An 18,031-nucleotide genomic window follows, 5' to 3' on the forward strand; every position below is an offset into this window, starting at 1 on the left:
GAAACCAGTCTTTAATATCATATAGATAATGTAGAAGAAAAACAGAAAAGATTGAGTGGATGAGCATTTGAAATGTGAGCCAACACAACAGGTCAACAAATTCTGCAGATTCACATGTCTCACTCATAAATTAATAATGCTTGAGCCATGTAAACGATGATGGACAGCACATCGGAGTTGTGGGGTAAATCTCGAGAAACAAGTTCCTCCTAGTCTGCACAACTCTGTGAGGCTAGAGGAGATCAGAGGTGTTCATAGGCACTTTTACAGTCCTCTGACCTTCTGTATGTTCAGTCTCATTTGCTTGTTGCTGAGCATGAACACTGTAACTAGACAGTGCTCCTGCAAAATCTCTAAGATGACGTGTCACTGAATTTATTCTGGCTCTAATGAAGGTAGACTAAGTAGCACAGAGATCTAAAGAGAAATCAACATGACTGCTGAAAGACACAGCAGTGAGCTTTACTGTCTTTGGCTTCCCTGGTCCAAAACCACCCTAAAGTCTGTGTGCATATTGGAAATAAAGGACACTAAAATATACATAAACCTTATATACATTGCTCTTGATGGTACAAAAACAAATATTTCAATGCCTACAGGCTTTGGTGCAGGCAGCTCTAAATCTCCATCTCGGTAAGATTTAGAGGCAGTGGCAAAAGGGGTGCTCTTCCCAAGTGTAATTCCATCAGCTACCACAGATAAATGTGACAGGAAGCACAAACCAGAGCTCTCAGTCACTGGAGTTCACAAGCTGTCATGTTAATGTAAAATTAAGTTAAAGGTCCTTTACATTAATAGCCTGGGCAGAGATCTGAGGTATCAGAGTAGGCAACCTGCTGCCTGTTGTGCCACTTCTGCTGCAGAGGTAAAGTTGTCCAGCACAAGGGTGAAGAAAGCAGCTCTCTAACAGCCCATGATAGTGTTTCAGGTCCCTGACACACTTGTGATACCATTTACATCTGATCTATGTAGCTGTAAAATGATCACAGTTGACTAGCTGAGGAGAGGCTTAATTTAGTAGTATTTAAAACAGTTGTAGGTTCTGCAAAAGAAGCTGCTACTCAATCATTGTGAAAGTTATACGAGCACAAATTAGTAAAATACTAAGTCAGGTGAAATTGAACCTTCTCAGCTTATGTGGAAAGGAGTTAGGAGCTAACTCACATAATGCTATTTACACTCATAACAGTGTAACACAACAAAGTGATAGTTGTTCCAGTGCAGTAAGTGAATCCCTTGTTACCTGTAAGGCTATAAAGAATAAAGGCATTGTCTCCTGTGTCTCTGTCGGTTGCTGTGACTTTTCCAACTACGAATCCCACAGCCACATTTTCATTAACACTGAATGGAGTCACCAGGTCAAACACAGGTGGCCAGTCATTAACATCAATGATCTTTATGACAACTGTGCAGTAACCCCTTTTCTTCTCAGGGATTCCATCATCTTCAGCATATATCACAACCTGTAAGTTACACGATTATTTGAAAGGAGAAATCATATAAGCAGGTATTTGCATCAGGATTAAAAAACTCTGTGTGAGTTTTAAACTCAGTGGATTCTTAGAAATGTAAACTCAAGTTCTGAATTCACTTCAAAATAATTATTGAAAACTTCAGGCATATTTGATTAACAACAACAAAAAAAAGTCTTTACATACAACCAACAAATTCAGCATTTTTGCTTGAAGCAAAATAAGATTATAAAAAATATTCAGCAGTAACAGCAACAGTAAAGAAGATAAAATGATCATCTTATCTCCAAGATCTCAGTCTGGTACAGATTCAAGCAAATAGACTACACTGAATACGAGAGCTGTCATTGTGAAGTTAGTTATTCATGTGCTGAAGTGTTTGAGAGCTTGCAAGATTGGTGAACTATGAGCCTTGCTTGAATTTCAGGTTAGGCATAATAGTCTACAGGCAGCATCTTGCTTTAATAATGCACCACATCTTGAGATACTCATATTCTAAAACTGTGCGTAAAATGTTAAAGCAATAGCAAGCTAAATCAAAACAAAAATGTCACCAATTATCCAAGGAGAAGATAAAAAGTTCTGAAAAACTAAGAGGTTTCAGAAATCTAAAGCAAACCTGATACTCTGTAGGTTCCTCTTCATAATCAAAGGAGGCAGTGGAATAAAGAATTCCAGTTGCTTCATCTACCCGGAATTTTAGTTTGTCTCCACTGAGAATGCCATATGTTAGTAAACCATTTCTACCTGTATCATTATCCTGAGCTTTCAGCTGGACAATCTCAGTAGCAGGTAAATTCTGTCAATGAAAAGCAGATTGAGGCTGTGACAGGGTTTGGTTAGTTGCAATTTCTTGAATTATGTGATGGGGGGAGACAGACACTGCATACACTTAAAGTAGTGTAAACACTTTAAAATCAAAATTATACAATTCATTCAGCATAGTGAGAGAAACTCTTGTTTTCCTGAATTTACAGAACAGACTATTTCCCCTCCATGTCACTACCTATGGCAGTGATCTTCAGAAACAAAATTGCCATGTTTTAGAACTGGTCAAATATTAATCTCAAGTGTCTGACTTGCTGTTAAGGAATTATTCATAATTAATAGCCTGTACTCCTTTGAAATTAAAGAGATGTTCTCAACTTCAGAATCATGTTTCTGTCTGAACACTATTTGGCTAATAATTATTCTTTTAAAAGTACATGATCTATTTCTTCTGTTAAAATGTTGTTTGCATTCAGATGGACAGTAAACATCAGCATTTCACTCGCATGGCCATTTGAGACCTGATCTCAAGTTATGTGATCCAACTTGGTATCCAACAAGTAATTCTGTGTAAATATTTCACATGGAAATCAATTTTTGAGGTTGGGAAATGCGACACTAAATCTTCTCTATTCAATCAACTGGGAACATTAAAAATAGGTGTAATAATTAAAAATATATTTAGCTCAATGTTAGAAATGGACTAGATTTCAAGTTAGTTGTAGCTGTTAAGGACAAAGTTCATGAATCAGCCGATAAGCTCAAAGGCAAGGTATGTGGTATACAAAATATAAACGTCATCAGTTTTTTTGTTTGTTTGTTTTTTAAAGTAACAAGCAGATTAAAGCATGCAAAATGCTGAAAAGCGAAACGTTACCTAGATCCTGTTGCATAATTAAATGCTGTGGCTTCCATTGCATGCTATTGTAACGTAATAGCCACAGACTGAAAATTGGCTTGTTTTCTGCCACCAATTACTTATTGGCAAGAAGAGTCATAGCAGACAGTGTTTGAACAAGAGAAGTATGCTAATTTAGAGAAGACTTGTTTCTGCTACTTCTCTGCAAAAACTTCTTTACAAAAGACAAAGCGAGTCTGTCTGTGAATGTACTTGAAGATGCTCTGTGAACAAAAATGCAACGTAGGAGTGGCTATTTTTTCTTTCATGGAGCCCTGTATTAGCAAAAGATTCACTTTTCCTTCAATAAGTCCACACTTCTAGACCATTCTCTATGTATTGGGATTTTCAGGTTGAACTAAAACCTAAAATATCACATGGCAGAACAGAAAGCCTGTCCAGTTTCAGTATGTTTACTCGTATACTGAACACAAGCCCCCCCCAGCCTTTTTTTGGTAATTACTATTTGAGGGTTCATTATAGTGATTCAGTTTGGATGACATCTTTTTTTACCTCTTCCAATCTTTGTTCTAGCAGAGAGGATGGGAAAACTGGAGGGAAATCATTTTCATCAATGACATCCACATGCACAGAAACTTCACTGAATATGCCGGCGTTGGACGAATCTGTTGCTCTCACATTTAAAATAACTGGGAAATCTTCCACTATCAATTTCTTTTCTGTTCTTATGATCCCAGTGGATGAATCAATAACAAAATACCCTGGTTAAAAAACAACAGAAAAAGAAGTTACTGTGTTTATGATTTTATTAGTTAAAACTGAAGACATGAAGACTTCAATGCAAGCTACATATTATTTATATGAATATCGCATGCTACAGTTTTCTTCAAAGAATAAAATAAAATTCAACATGGATTTTCAAGAATGTCCGACATATCCATGGCTACAATTAACAAAAACAAATAACCAAGAAGGTCAGAATGGGAAAACCAATGGGGAGAAGTTCATTCCACCACTCTCTGTTCAGCTGGTCTTTGTTTCTGCTTCAGTAAGCAATTATTTTATTTCCTATGAAGTCCTCTTCTGAATGAAGATGAGGGATGCTGCGGATAACTTCTGTGAGACCACAACTTCAAACAAAACACTTTTCATAAAGAGAAGTGCAAACTGACTACATCTGATGACCCAATAATATTAGCTTTATGAGTTTAACATTAGTCTAAAAAATAAAAATAAAACGCATGACACAAAGCACTGATACACTTGTCCCATATATACTCATGGTACACACTTGTGTTTAAGAAAACGTTGCTGAATTAGGTGTGGGTTTTTTTTGTTTGTTTGTTTGTTTTTTAACCAGCAGTTTTTATGCTGATTTAGGTATTCTTTCTCCAGTCACTGTAACTTTTTGCCTGATCAGGTACTACCTGATCTTTCTGTAGCAGACAAAAAAGCACATACAGCCAGTGTAGTCAGATCTGTATCATGTTACTCTAACTAATCTGACAGAAATTCAATCATGTGCCTGCACTTGATCCATATCAAATTTGTAAATCTGGTTGATACATACCCAGTATTCATGGCTGTAGAACTGCGATAAAAGCAAAGGGAGACAAGAAGCAATCCAAAACATTGTTGTCTGCAACAATAGTTCTTTAACATATCATGTTCCTTGTTAGTTCACTTAAAAAGCTTACCCTTTTCATTTCCAGACACGATGCTGTATATCACAGGGACATTATACAACACGCTGATCTGTACAACAAATGAATCTGGCAGTATCTTCTCACTCAGAGGTGTAGGCTGATAGACTGCTTCAGAGAACACTGGGAATGAAATGTTGATGGGAGCTATGGTTACTGACACCTGCAGAGAAAAGAACGTGACCACAAGGGTTACACTTTCATGTTAAGCAAAATTTTCTTGAGGTATGCTATAGTAGAAGTTTTAAACTTTTTCAGTAAGAAAAAGCCTAGGATTGCTGCATGCTGAGTTTGACACCTTAACATCTCGAGGGTAGCAAAGGTTAGTTTAAAAAAAAAAAAGTCATCAACCTCACTAATTTAAGTTCAGATGTATTTTTCCTAAATATACAGAGGGATTGTTTCCAATTCCTCACATAGAGCAAATACAAATTACTTGTCTGGCTAAACAGCTCTCAGAAGGAGGATCTACATTTGTAACAAATTATTCCACTGGAGTATGTATGACCAGAGCAGGATTTTGTAAGTACAATATTTTTAAATGGTTATAAATGATTTTATAGATGAAAAATTGTGTCAGGCAGTAAATAAATAATGCCTACTACATCTTAAAAATACAAATTTTTTCTAAATGTTGCCAGCCAGCTGCTGTCTGATGTTCTGAAGGACAATGTTTTTATAACTCTATATTCAACAGAACCTTAAAATGTGATTTTCTACGTTTTTATCCCTATGCATTTCTACTCTCTTTTTCTGAATTATGCTATTCTGTGATATTTAGTGGCAAAACATCGCAGCCAGTAATAAACACTGTCAAAAATATTTTCATTTGCATATTTCAATTTCTTACTCTTCAATTTATATTTTTTTTCTTGTCTTACAGGGAAGTAAGAACAACTGTCTCCTGTTTATTATATCACATACTTCTATTATGTCCCCTCTGACTGTCCCACTCTTTGACTTTGCATAGAAGTCTCCATTTCTATAAAATTCCTCCCTCATAGTTCACAGTTTCTCTCTGTCTTGGATCTTTTCTAAAGGTGAATGATCAAAATAATGACAAGTGATGTACTGAGCAGTTGCTACCGCAGCATAACTTTGTAAATATTATCATCTTGTATCCTGTTCCTGAAACAGAACTGAGACTGACATTCCCATTCCCATTTTGCAGTTTTGCCTCACTAATGCCCATTGCCCGTTGCTGTTACACTCAGTTTAGAATAAAACAGTGAATAAACCGTATAAGTAGACACTAAAGAAAAAATGTAGTACCTTTACAGAAGTTGAAAGCGGTGGCAGACCTGAATCTGTTGCAGTGATTGTCAATGAGTAATGCAGGAGAACAGCCTGGCTGTGTAAGTCTCTTGTTAATGTCAGCTCTCCTGTGGTACTGGAAAGACTAAAGAGGCCTTCTGAGTTTCCATCTGAAGAGAGAAAACCAAGTGTTGGAAATGTTTAACAGAGCCAGCAGAGACCAGTGACTGAATTATACGCCCAAAATTAGAGCAACTTGGGTTGAAAGGCTACTCTGTATGTGATTTGAAGCAAGACAAAGCATTTGAAGCAGTATCAAGCCTCTCTTGATACTGTATCTGTGTCACAGAATCCTTTGGGCCTGTAAAGGGCCTGTAACGGGCCCTTGAGGCCTCCAGTCCGACCTCTTGCTCAAAGGAGGATAATCAATGAAATCAGAGTAGGTTGCTCAGGGTTTTGTCCAGTCTGGTGCTGAAAATCTCCAGGGTATCTCTCAGGACAGGTTGTTCCAGTGCACAGTTATCCTCATAGAGGACTTTTTTTCCCCCTTATATTCACAGTGGAGATTTTTTCCCCCTAATGGCAGTCAGAACCTTCCATTTCACCTTATGACTATTACGTTTAATTCTTCTGTCATGCTCCTCAGTGCAGAGCTTAGCTCCATCTTCTCAGTAACCTCCTCTTAGGTATTAGATGAGAAATCTCAGACCCAGTCTTCAGCAATCGCTGGTACTTGCTATCCTCCTTGAATCTTGTATCCAGTCCCAAAGGCCTGGAATACCTTATCAGTGTTGTGATGATGTGAGCTGAGCATCAATTAGGCATTGAGTCTTCCAGGCGTTTGGTTGAAGACTACAACACATCCTTGATGCATGACAGCTATAGAAACCATACAAGTATGGTAGATGCAGATGCAGTTATCTGGTGTAACTATTGGAGCTCAGATATACCGTCGTGTTAATTCCACCCAAATGTACCTGCTGTATCCTGTGTTTCATTAGGTTTCATATTAAAGGCAGTGTTATAAGTGAAATCCAGAATTCCCAATCTCTTCTGTAGGACGAGGATTTCCTACTTTATTTCTATAGTACTCGCTCACTGGATGTCATTATTCTGATCAGAATTTTTGTATAATACTATAATATAATTTCTCCCCAAAAAAGTCAGCTTCATGCATAGATGATTTAAAACACTGTACTTCCACACGTGTGTCCATCGGTTTTGAACGGGATCATTCAAAATCAGTTTTGTTGTACTTGACTTTTTCAAGGTCTTCATTTTGCAAAAGTAGTTAATAGCTTAGCAGTATGCAACTACAACAGTAATAAATACCCATGAGATTTTTTCAGACATACCTGTAATATTGTAGAAAATGCCTTCATCGTAACCTTTGTTTTCATCTCTTGCATTGATATCTACTATCAGTGTGCCAGCTGCAGAATTGTCTAGGAGGATGTGGAAATATGAGGGCTTTTCAAATACAGGTCCTTCTTCATTAACGTCTTCCACGATAACTAAGAAAAGAAGGTCCAGTTCTGAATGTAAATATGATTTTCACCTAAGCAGTTACAGGCTATTGTTTCAGCTGATATAAACCTGCACAGTCCCTGAGAACTGAGTGGGAACTCTTTCAATTTAAAGCAGATGGCAACCTTATTTTCTTTATTTCAAAACTCCCACCTTTGTGGATTACATTATTTACTGCTCAAGCAATAGTTTCCTCACAATGACTGCACTTCTGGCTAGCATGCTGTCACTACTATGTCATGAATATCACCACCTTATTGTTTCTTTGTGCTCCCTTCTGTGTCCATAATCATCTGGTATCTCTCATCTTTGGTTTCAATTGCAAGCATTGTGAGACAGGATTGATTAGTTTTATGTTTGTATGTGACCTGGGACAATAGGGTAATGGACCACAATTGGTGAAGCAGGTCCTACAGTAATATAGATAAGACAGAACAACAGGTTCTGCCAATCAAAACTAGGGTTGCCCAGAAACTTGGATAACAATGGCACAGAAATCTTTTATGTAATTTTCTATTTTACATAGTTTGAAAAAAAAAAAAAATTTTTTTTTTTTTTAAACCCCAAAATGACCAAGAAAATAGCATCATTTAATGATATTTTTATAACACTAAAAATCAGCCTTTTTTCCACCAATAAAGAAGTAGACTGTCAGTAAACATGCAGAAAAAGAAGTGAATGATGATTCTGGAAACGTTTCCAATCATACAGTCAAACAGGTACTCTGCGAACAACATAGAAATATTTGTGAGAATATTGAAGCAAGTGATGTCAGTTAGTGTGGAAACCCTTCCTTTCTGACAAAGCAGCTAAACATTTCTAGAGGAAAATTTCATCTGGCCATAATCAAAAGGTCACATAATCATTTCTAATAACTAACTTTAGCAGAATGTATTACTACTGAGGGCTATCTTCATGCCTTACAATTACAAATACCAAAATAGTCCCTAAGAGAATTTTTTTTTTCTGCAGTTAACTAGAGTTACCTGTAATGTTTGCTGTGTCTTGAAGATGTGGCTCTCCAGGATTGAAAGCTTTCAGAATAAATGTATACTGGGCATGGCTTTCATAGTCCAAAGGCTGAAGAGTTGTAATAGCTCCAGAAAGTTCTCCGACATAAAATGAAGTCTCTCCAATTATGGTGTAATGAATAATGGCATTGTACCCTATGTCCTTATCTGTGGCTGTTGCATTCAAAATCTAAATTAAACAAAATAACAACAAAACAAACATTCAGAACAGAACCAAGAGGATGGCAAAACATCCACAAAATACTGGTATTTAACTGTATAGTGTTTACTGTCTGAGTTACTTATACGGCTATTAATCACACATATACTAGGGGAAGACAGAAAACCTTAAGAACAGGGGGATGCTGGACACATTACATGGAGGAGGCTTATAACACACTGCCTGTAGGTCCTCTGAAAACTAGATCCATACAGTGCAGCACCAGGGAACAGGGAGAGCAGCACAAAGAGAGCTTAAGAAAGACTCAGTGGGACAGACACTCTGCTGTTGTATACAATGAGTACATGGTGTGTTTTTACAGGCTCCACAGAGTCAAAAAAAAATACATTCACCAATGTGCAATCATCATAGATCAGTGTCACTTCCAAGTTTATGCAAAGAAAACAATTGCAGAAGAACAACCTATTTACTCTTAATGCCACGTACCACATGTGGAGGCTCATTCTCTTTTACAGTCACAGAGTATGACTTCTGGGGGAACACAGGTGGGTTGTCATTCTCGTCTTCTACGGTGATGCTTAGATCTAAGCTACTAGATAGTGGTGGTCTGCCAGAGTCAGTGGCCTGTGAAGAACCAAGCTGTCACTAAACACAGCACTACATTGATACAAACTTGTTTCACCTTTGTTCCAAAGTTTTGAAAAGAATCTTTGTCTCAGAAGACTTTCTTCTGGACTACTTATTGTCCAATTACATTGCTTTAACCCTGTGCTTGCTTTCCAAGAGCTCCTTGCCCTGCTAAATAACTTAGTCAGCAGTAGAGATCTCCTTAAAATACATTCATACATTATGGCCGGTGCTGGACCAATTATTTGTACGCACAAACCTTAATTTAACTGATTAATAGCAGTAAAATCAATGGAATCAGCTATAACAACTAGATGCTTACAAAATAAATGTAATTGGATTAAACATTTACATTTTTAACATGGAAATATAAACATAACTCAGATTTTTTAAATATAATTACATATGTTTTAAAAGGTAGAAAAAATGGAAATGAACAACATTATGGACAGGCAAAGCAGTAAAAGAAATACAGTGGTGGCAGCCTTACAATCTAAAATGGGCTGAGGAATACTTTGCAGACTTCACAGTAAGATATCATATGACTATGATCCTTAAGATCTGATGTTCATGGGTCGTTTATTCACTAATACCAATTCACACAGCAGAAAAGCTTCTGGGTACAAAACATAACATTAATGAATTCTAGTGGAATTCACTAAGATTGAGATTTTCTTGTGATGATTCAGTATTTTTTCTCTGTTTTATATTGAGATTTTTTTCAAACTTGTCAACTTACAATTATTTTCAGTTTATAAGTGTCCATCATTTCTCTGTCTAAGGATTTTGTTGTCATCAGCTTGCCCGTGGAACTGTCAATATGGAACACTCCAGCAAAATCATCTTGTAAAGAATAGCTTATCAGTGCATTATCTCCTATATCCATATCAGTAGCATAAAATGTGCCCAAATCTAGACTATTTGCATTCTCAGGAAAAGATAGTTTTGTTTGAATCAGTGTTGAGAAAACTGGAGGATTGTCATTGATGTCATTTATTCTCACTGTTACCTGTATTTAAAAAAAAAAAAAAAAAAGAGACATTCTTGAGCTGTAGAAACAGTATTCAAAGGAGAACTTAAATTCCTTTTAGTCTACAAAAGTCCACAGGGGAAAAACACCACCACCAGCACAAAGGGATACATAACCAGCATTTTTCAGCATTTGAACATTTTCACACCTACAGCATCTCAACAATTTATGTATTTATTTTTAATTCTCAGTTGTTACAAGCAAGATAAACTATCCTTTCATTGGAAAAAAATTAGCAGGATTAATAGTCTAGTGCTTTGGGGCAGAACTATGCACAGAGTCAGTTCCAGTGTTAATAAGTTTCTCTAGTTATGGTTTGTTCATAAAGGAACTCTCAGGAAGTGATGCAATTTGTAAAGTTGACAATATTTCAAAATTGTAATATCTCCTCAGGAAAAATGGAAATTAAGTTCAACAATGCTCTCAAAATACTCATGCTTACATAATCAATTACACTTACCTGGATTTTTTTTCTTTTAATGTTATAAGCCTTTTTTAAAAAAATAACAATTTAAAATGCAATATACTGTACCAAAGCAACAGCTGTATTGGGTGGCACCACAGAATCAACAGCTTCTACAAGGATGTTATATAGGTCATCATCTTCTCGATCTAGCCTGGCAAGAGTCACAATGTCTCCTTGGTCATTAACAGAGAACTTGTCAGTATGTGATTTCAGAGAGTATGCTACTTGTATGGCTATGCTTCCAGTCAGAGCTTTCACAGAGCCAACAGCAGTCCTAACTGGTTCCTCTTCTGGAATGCTGAACTCATAGGTGGAGCTTTCAAAAGTCAGCCCGAAGCCAGTGTCATTTACCAGCAAGTAGAGAGTGACAGAAACTAATGAGAGAAAAATATTAAAATATTAAAAATACTAAAATAGCAAAGTTGCTGGTGAAATAATCATGACCCATGCCCTATTTCCCTAGATTTTTGAGGAAGTAATAGAAATTGACAGAAACTGGCACGTGGGAAAGAGGAACAAGAAGGAGAAACAAAAAAAAACACAGTAGAAATAATGAGTAATACAAAACGCATGACTTCTATACCTAACCATTTATACCTAAGTGGGGTTCCACCGCAACCCCACTTCACTGATTACAGCAGTGTTGCTTCAATAAAGTAGGACAGCAAGGATCACCAATTTGAAGTTAACAGGATTTCTTTTTTTTTTTTTTTTCTCTTATGCTAAATTACTTTGTAACAAAAGAGAAGAGATATCCGTAAAACCTCATGGTTTCAAGTTCTATCGGGGCCTTTCATCCTACTTTATCAACATCAGTTGTTGCTCCTGTTCATGAGAAATCAAAATTATCCCTTAAAAAATACATGAAAAAGACAATTACATCCATGTTACTGAATATTTTTTAAAAGAACTAAAATGCATTTGGAAGGCAATTCACTATTTGTTTAAACATTTCTAAATCTAAGGAAATACAGGAAAAAGGAAAAAGAAACACACTTCATCTGAATTATTTTAATATATCCTTCTAGAATGGCTACTACCACAAAGTACATTGAGCACAGCTAGTGTAACATGAATTCTAGCTCTAACTCGTTTTGACTGGACAGTGATGGGATTCATTTCAAATTTCAACATTTGTAAACGTTACATTTCTGTGGGAAGGAAAAAAAAAGTGAAAAGAAATAGTTTACCGTTTGATGTAAGCTGAGGAACTCCATGATCAGCAGCAATAACTATTAGTGTAACAACCGTGTCAGCTGTAATATGGGTCAAGCTACTGCTGAGGATGATTTCTCCAGTATGGTTATTTATATGGAAATCATCAGAATGGTTCATCAGGCTATATTAAAGAGAAATCAGTATAACATTCATATTAATGACACAGAAAGAATCCTCTACTTCCTGTCACTTCTGTAACAAAAAACAAATTAGTATTTGCCTATTTATAAAGAATGGCTAAGCAAAATGTTTTAGTAACATTAGACTAAATATATCAGCCTTTTTTATTTCCTAGCATATCTTCCATACTGACAGCAAAAAAGACAGCATCCATGCCTTCAGTTCCCATTAGATCTCAAGCCTTTGATCTTCCCATGAATAGAAGGCAGCTACTGCACACTCACTGCATATTCAGCAATATAAGAAATAGAGGTGATTTCATATGAAGGTTGCAGACCTGCTAATTCCTACTTTCTGCCCGCTCTCATAGATAACTGAATAACTCAAAAGAACAAGTAATATGTTTAAGGTAGAATGTCATCTCACAGTTAAAAACACTATCCTTCAAGGCACTATTTTTAAACACCCACAGTTTTCTGACTGATTCATCTGTCCTTTTCAATCCATACTTTTCATGTCAATGTACATTTTCAATGATCCAAGAATCTTCCTCAATTAATATTTTATGCATAGCCCATTATGGAAGTTACTGTTTCTTGATCTCCTCCTCCCAGAAAACAGAAGACATATGAAAAGATAGTCCTTCCTGGAGATTTATCTATTTTCTACTCAGAAATTCCAACAAGTCTATACAAAATTTCAGAAATTAAAACAAACCTTGGCTTTCAGTTCTTGTTGTTACCATTTGATTGCATTCACTTTTTTTTTTTTTTTATGGTGTAATCATAATTTGATGAACTCTAAAACATGGAGTAATTGCTGTCCTCTTTCTTAAGTTCAAAATCATTACTGGTTACAAGTTCATCACAGCACTTGTAAAATATCTACAAACAGGTCTTATCTTGTCACCAGTAAAAATACTGTGTGACAAATTAGAAGACTCTTCTGTTTCTTTAACAATAGATACTTATTAACCTCACCTGTATGAAATGATAGAATTGTTCCCAATGTCAAGGTCAGTAGCAGACACTGATAGTACAGACACTCCTTCTTTTGCTGTTGCTACACGTACACTGGCCGAGTATTGCGCCTTTGTGAACTGAGGAGCGTTATCATTCACATCTAATACTTGAATGCTGACGTATGTGAAATTCTGGCATGGTGACAGGAGAAAATCATGACTCAGAAAATGCACAGATGATTAAATTTTTCAAATAAAAGCAAGTTGCAGTGAAGAATAATGTGATCCTCTGTATTACCTGCCTTTGAGGAATTCCGTTGTCAGATGCCACCAACAGCAGCTCATACTTCTCTTTGGTTTCTCGGTCTACATAGCCACTAGCCAAAATAGTTCCATTCTAGAGAGGTAATACAGTTTAACACCGATCATTTTAATAACTCTTGTAAACCAAGTTCTCTAAAGAGATGAAGAATTTACACTCTCTGTTCTCCTTTGGAGGAAAGCAATGTCTGACCAGTATGTCTTAGCTTTTGGACCTGGACTTATATTCCCAAATTAGTTCGTTTGTTGGTTTTGCTTTCATGTCTACTAGAATAGCTACTTCCTATTCTTTTTATCCAATGAGAATAACTGTGCCAAGTAACCTGCTGAAAAGCAGTATCTAAATACCATTTTCAGAATATCCAAACCCTTACCTGTTGGATGCTATATGGATTATCCCCATCCTCAGCTGATAAGTAATAAGTAATTTGTGCATTCTCTCCCTCATCCAAATCAGTAGCAGTTACATGTCCAACTACAGCAGGAGCAGCCAATCTGTGATCTCCCTCCAGAACTTCAAAACGGTATGGCTGCATCTGAAACTCAGGGTTATTATCATTGACATCCAGAACCGTGATGTGGAACAAAGCACTTGAACTAAGTCCATTCACTTCATCAACTGCCCACACCTGCCAAAGGAAACAAAATTAGTTGACTACATTGCCATTTTAACCAGCTGATGAAGATACAAAAAGAGGAGAAGAGAATGAAGTAGAAATGAGCTAAAACTGCAAAGTCAGTCCTCAAATTTACTTGCAAAGTGAATCCAGATGTAGTCTCCCTGTCCAGTTCTGTGTCATTCCTTAATGAAAGTATTCCGGGGAAATCCACAGTAAACAAAGTACTGTTATGAATAAAGTATCCCTGAGAAAAGCCAGCCTAAAAAGAAAACATAGTTTATGTAAGATTAAAATGATGAATATGTAAGTTTTTAAAAAATGCATATTTTATCAATATATTAGTACCTGACATTTCTATAGGACTTAAAGAAGTGGAAGTGCTTTGCAAGGTTTAATAAATGAAACTTTCCAACCTGACCTATGTGAATAATGGATTTAGGCAAATAGAAACTGGGATAGTAGGAAGCCTCTGTGGGCTTCTCTATTGGGACCTACCCATTCCCTCCCTAAAGCTCTCTAAGGCCAATCCCCACAATGTGAGGAGCAGCAGCACAGTTTAGTGGGGTCTGAACTGGGAGAAACGTTTATGCTTCTTTAAATTACAGCAAACCAGAAATCTTTTCCTCCAAACCAGTTCACCAGTACCATGGTTGTATATGCAATTTCTTTATAAAGCAAGGAGAGAAAGAAACAACTTTTTATAAAGCGGAGTGATATCGTGTCATTTACTATTAAAGAAAAACAAACCATACGAGTTATACAACTGGTACCTACCTCATCCTCATCAGTAACACTAAATGAGTAGACAGGACTGCCCTTTTGTATGTTTTCAAGCACAAATATATCATAAGCTGCCTGATCAAATTTTGGTGGGTTATCATTGACATCTAGTATGTGGACAACAACAAGTGTCTTGGTGCTGAGACTTGGCTGCCCTCCATCTGATGCCTCCACTTCTACATCAAATTGCTTTGTGGTTTCATAATCCAGCTGCTGGCTCAGGAAGAGCTGACCTGTGGTCGAATTGACAAGAAACATTGGTGAGGAGGTGGGAGGCTGCTGGTTAACAATTCTGTATGTCACAAGAGCATTGGCCCCAGCATCCAAATCTGTAGCAGATACTGTCAGTAGTTCACTTCCACGTGCTTTGTCTTCAGGGACGCTCACTTCATATCTACTTGATGAGAAGACTGGATGGTTATCATTCACATCATCAATGATGACTCTTAAATTGAGAGCTGTAGAAAGCATGGGTTGGCCTTGGTCACTGGCAATCACTGTTAAATTATAGAAGTCTTGTATTTCTCTGTCCAATTCCTTTTTCAGCAAAATTAATCCTGAAGAGTCAATATCCATTTTTTCCTCTGTACCTCTCAGAGCATAAGTCACTAATCCATTAAAACCACTGTCTACATCAGTAGCCAACACTGTGGTGACGGAAGTTCCAGCAGGCATGTTCTCCAGAATATTAATGGTAGTGTTGATTACACCAAACACAGGAGGGTTATCATTGATATCTGTAACTTTGATGAACACAGTAGCATAGTCAGTAGTACTTCCATCTGACAAGGAAACATTTAGTGTGTAATTATTCTGGGATTCGTAGTCCAGTTTAGTTTTTGTCCAGATGACACCATTGACATCGACATCAAATGTAGCTGATTCTGTCAGTACTTTCAGTGTAACTGGTATATGAGGATTTAGAGATTCATATTCTACCTGCGTAAGGTATAGAATATTATCCATAAATTAATTTAAACCAATAAGCTACTGCCTAAAAAGAATAGTTTTAACTATGCCCAAACTCGTCTTATAATTTTAATCATTAAAAGTAAGAATCAAGCCACAACGTACACAAAAATACAGCTGGAGAGGACTGCTTCTTATTAGAACACTACAAAGACAGAAATGTAAATACATATAATAGATAATAAAACTATCAGACCACAATTTAACCTTTGGTTCTGCCTTCCTTTACAAAAAAAAATAAAATAATAATACAGTAAAAAATTAAGTAACTCAGGCAGCCAATAAATGAAAAGACTAAAACACATGTTCTTTCCGATTTGGTGTTAGACCTCCCATCTGTCTTCACAACTGCATCTAAGAAGGAGCTATCACAGTACACTGTAGTAGCCAGCTTGTCTAAGCATTTTTTAATTAAAACGGGAGCAAGTTCTAGAGTCCTCTTTAAAAATACCTTTATGAAAGTTCTCTAATGGGAAGTCTCCATTCCATAGCTAAATTTAAAACCTTATGACATATCACCAACAAATGAGTGAATAATGCTTATCCTGGCTGAAAGGATAAGAAAAAAAATCTGATATTGCTTATCCTGGCCAAAAGAAAATAAAAAAAAAAGAATAAGAAAAAAAAAAAGGATAAGTAAAAAAAAGGATAAAAAAAAATCTGATATTGCTTATCCTTGGCCAAAAGGCCAAAAGGCCAGGATAAAGTAAAGAATAGTCATTCTTACTCTTGTTACTTCAACAGGACTGACTATCTCTTCTTCCACAGATGCATTATACATTTTTGGAATAAACTGGGGTTTGGAATCTCCAACTGCAGCGATGTGTACTGGCACTGATGAACTTCTTGGAATTACCCCACCTGGAACAAAAAGAAAATGATCTCTCTACATATGCACAAAATATCTTCTGCCTAATACTTAGATATATATACATATATATATTATATATATATATATATACACATATATATACACATACACGCTTTTCCACTGGTACTGATTTATTTTTTTTCATCCTTACTGCTACTACTATGGTACTGCTGAGAGGTCCTAACCAAGATCTGAGTTTCATTTATTGTGTGTTATGCTTCCAGTACATGAACTTGAATACACACCACAAGACATACTACCTATTTAGCACAGACAGACATAGGATGCAGCAATGCATCTCTTGTGTAACTGTGTTCCCTCCAGTACCCATTTTACCCACACAGCCACAATTCAAAGATACAAAGCCCATAATGAGCAAATCAGATAGAGGAAAATCAGAAGGCTGAAAAAAATTTTGGATGCTCGTATTAGCAGGAGTGGGATACCCTTCCTAGTATATTTATCTCTGTCCTTATTCAGATTATGAATGTTCACTGATTTCTCTGTTATTCTTTTAAACCAAAGAAACCCTCAATAAATGTGTCTAAGGAATGGTTTTGCCATCTCCTTAGTTTTTCTACACGTACATGGATGTGAAAACACAGAGCAAGTTACTTATATTTTAGTTTCATTTTATTCCCTGTTGACGGATGACTGAATTATAAACTCCTAGCTTGTGCCTGAATCTCATAATACTATCCTGTGCAACACCAATCAACAGTTAAGTTAAAGGAAGGTGTGAGACTTATGTTATTTTGCAGGTTCCCATAGCCACCAAGCGAAGTGAGAATTGATAGCATCAGCAGGAAGCAGAGTTTTACCAGACATGGAGATATTACTTTGGATGAGTAACACAGCAATCTTCTCATCGTCAGGAAAAAAAGATCAAGTATTTTTAAAGTAAAGTCTAGGAGCCTATTTTGACAGCATTCCTTCAAGAAAACAAAACAAAAACAAAACCAACCAAAAACCAACCAAAAACAACAACAACAAAAATTCCCAAAGAAAAAAAAAACCTTCATTTGGGGGTAGTTGTGTAGATCTGTACTAAAATCTTGTCTTACCATCAGTAGCTGTTATCCACAAGACAAAGTCCTTAGACTCATTGACTCCTAATAGGATTACTGTTTTTAAACTGATTTGTCCTGTGGATGTATCCAAATCAAAGTATCCATCATCATTGCCACCAGCTAAGGTAAAGCTTATCTGTCCATTTATACCATCATCTGGATCAGTAGCAGCAACCTGTAGAGAAAAACTAATTTTATTCTAGT

The 18,031-nt window shown here is 36.4% G+C and overlaps 1 protein-coding gene across 4 annotated transcripts in view; it reads right to left on the minus strand.

The window, feature by feature from the left end:
- Positions 1–18,031, minus strand: part of LOC106036673 (protocadherin Fat 4-like) — a 47,093-nt gene that overhangs the window by 12,255 nt on the left and 16,807 nt on the right. For all 4 annotated transcript variants that reach the window (XM_066995350.1, XM_013182223.3, XM_013182222.3 and 1 more), the window contains exons 15-32: positions 17,822–18,002; positions 16,614–16,747; positions 14,912–15,856; positions 14,271–14,396; positions 13,892–14,146; positions 13,495–13,593; positions 13,216–13,388; positions 12,088–12,236; positions 10,964–11,271; positions 10,141–10,410; positions 9,261–9,398; positions 8,570–8,783; positions 7,412–7,570; positions 6,075–6,226; positions 4,797–4,965; positions 3,652–3,860; positions 2,092–2,271; positions 1,244–1,463 (exon numbers count right to left, since the gene is read on the minus strand). In XM_066995350.1, the coding sequence (XP_066851451.1) occupies positions 1,244–1,463; positions 2,092–2,271; positions 3,652–3,860; positions 4,797–4,965; positions 6,075–6,226; positions 7,412–7,570; positions 8,570–8,783; positions 9,261–9,398; positions 10,141–10,410; positions 10,964–11,271; positions 12,088–12,236; positions 13,216–13,388; positions 13,495–13,593; positions 13,892–14,146; positions 14,271–14,396; positions 14,912–15,856; positions 16,614–16,747; positions 17,822–18,002 (4,081 nt within the window). The remainder of the gene's footprint in view (positions 1–1,243; positions 1,464–2,091; positions 2,272–3,651; positions 3,861–4,796; positions 4,966–6,074; positions 6,227–7,411; positions 7,571–8,569; positions 8,784–9,260; positions 9,399–10,140; positions 10,411–10,963; positions 11,272–12,087; positions 12,237–13,215; positions 13,389–13,494; positions 13,594–13,891; positions 14,147–14,270; positions 14,397–14,911; positions 15,857–16,613; positions 16,748–17,821; positions 18,003–18,031) is intronic.

This window comes from Anser cygnoides, chromosome 3 (assembly GCF_040182565.1).
Source record: "Anser cygnoides isolate HZ-2024a breed goose chromosome 3, Taihu_goose_T2T_genome, whole genome shotgun sequence".
NCBI classification, from domain to species: domain Eukaryota; kingdom Metazoa; phylum Chordata; class Aves; order Anseriformes; family Anatidae; genus Anser; species Anser cygnoides.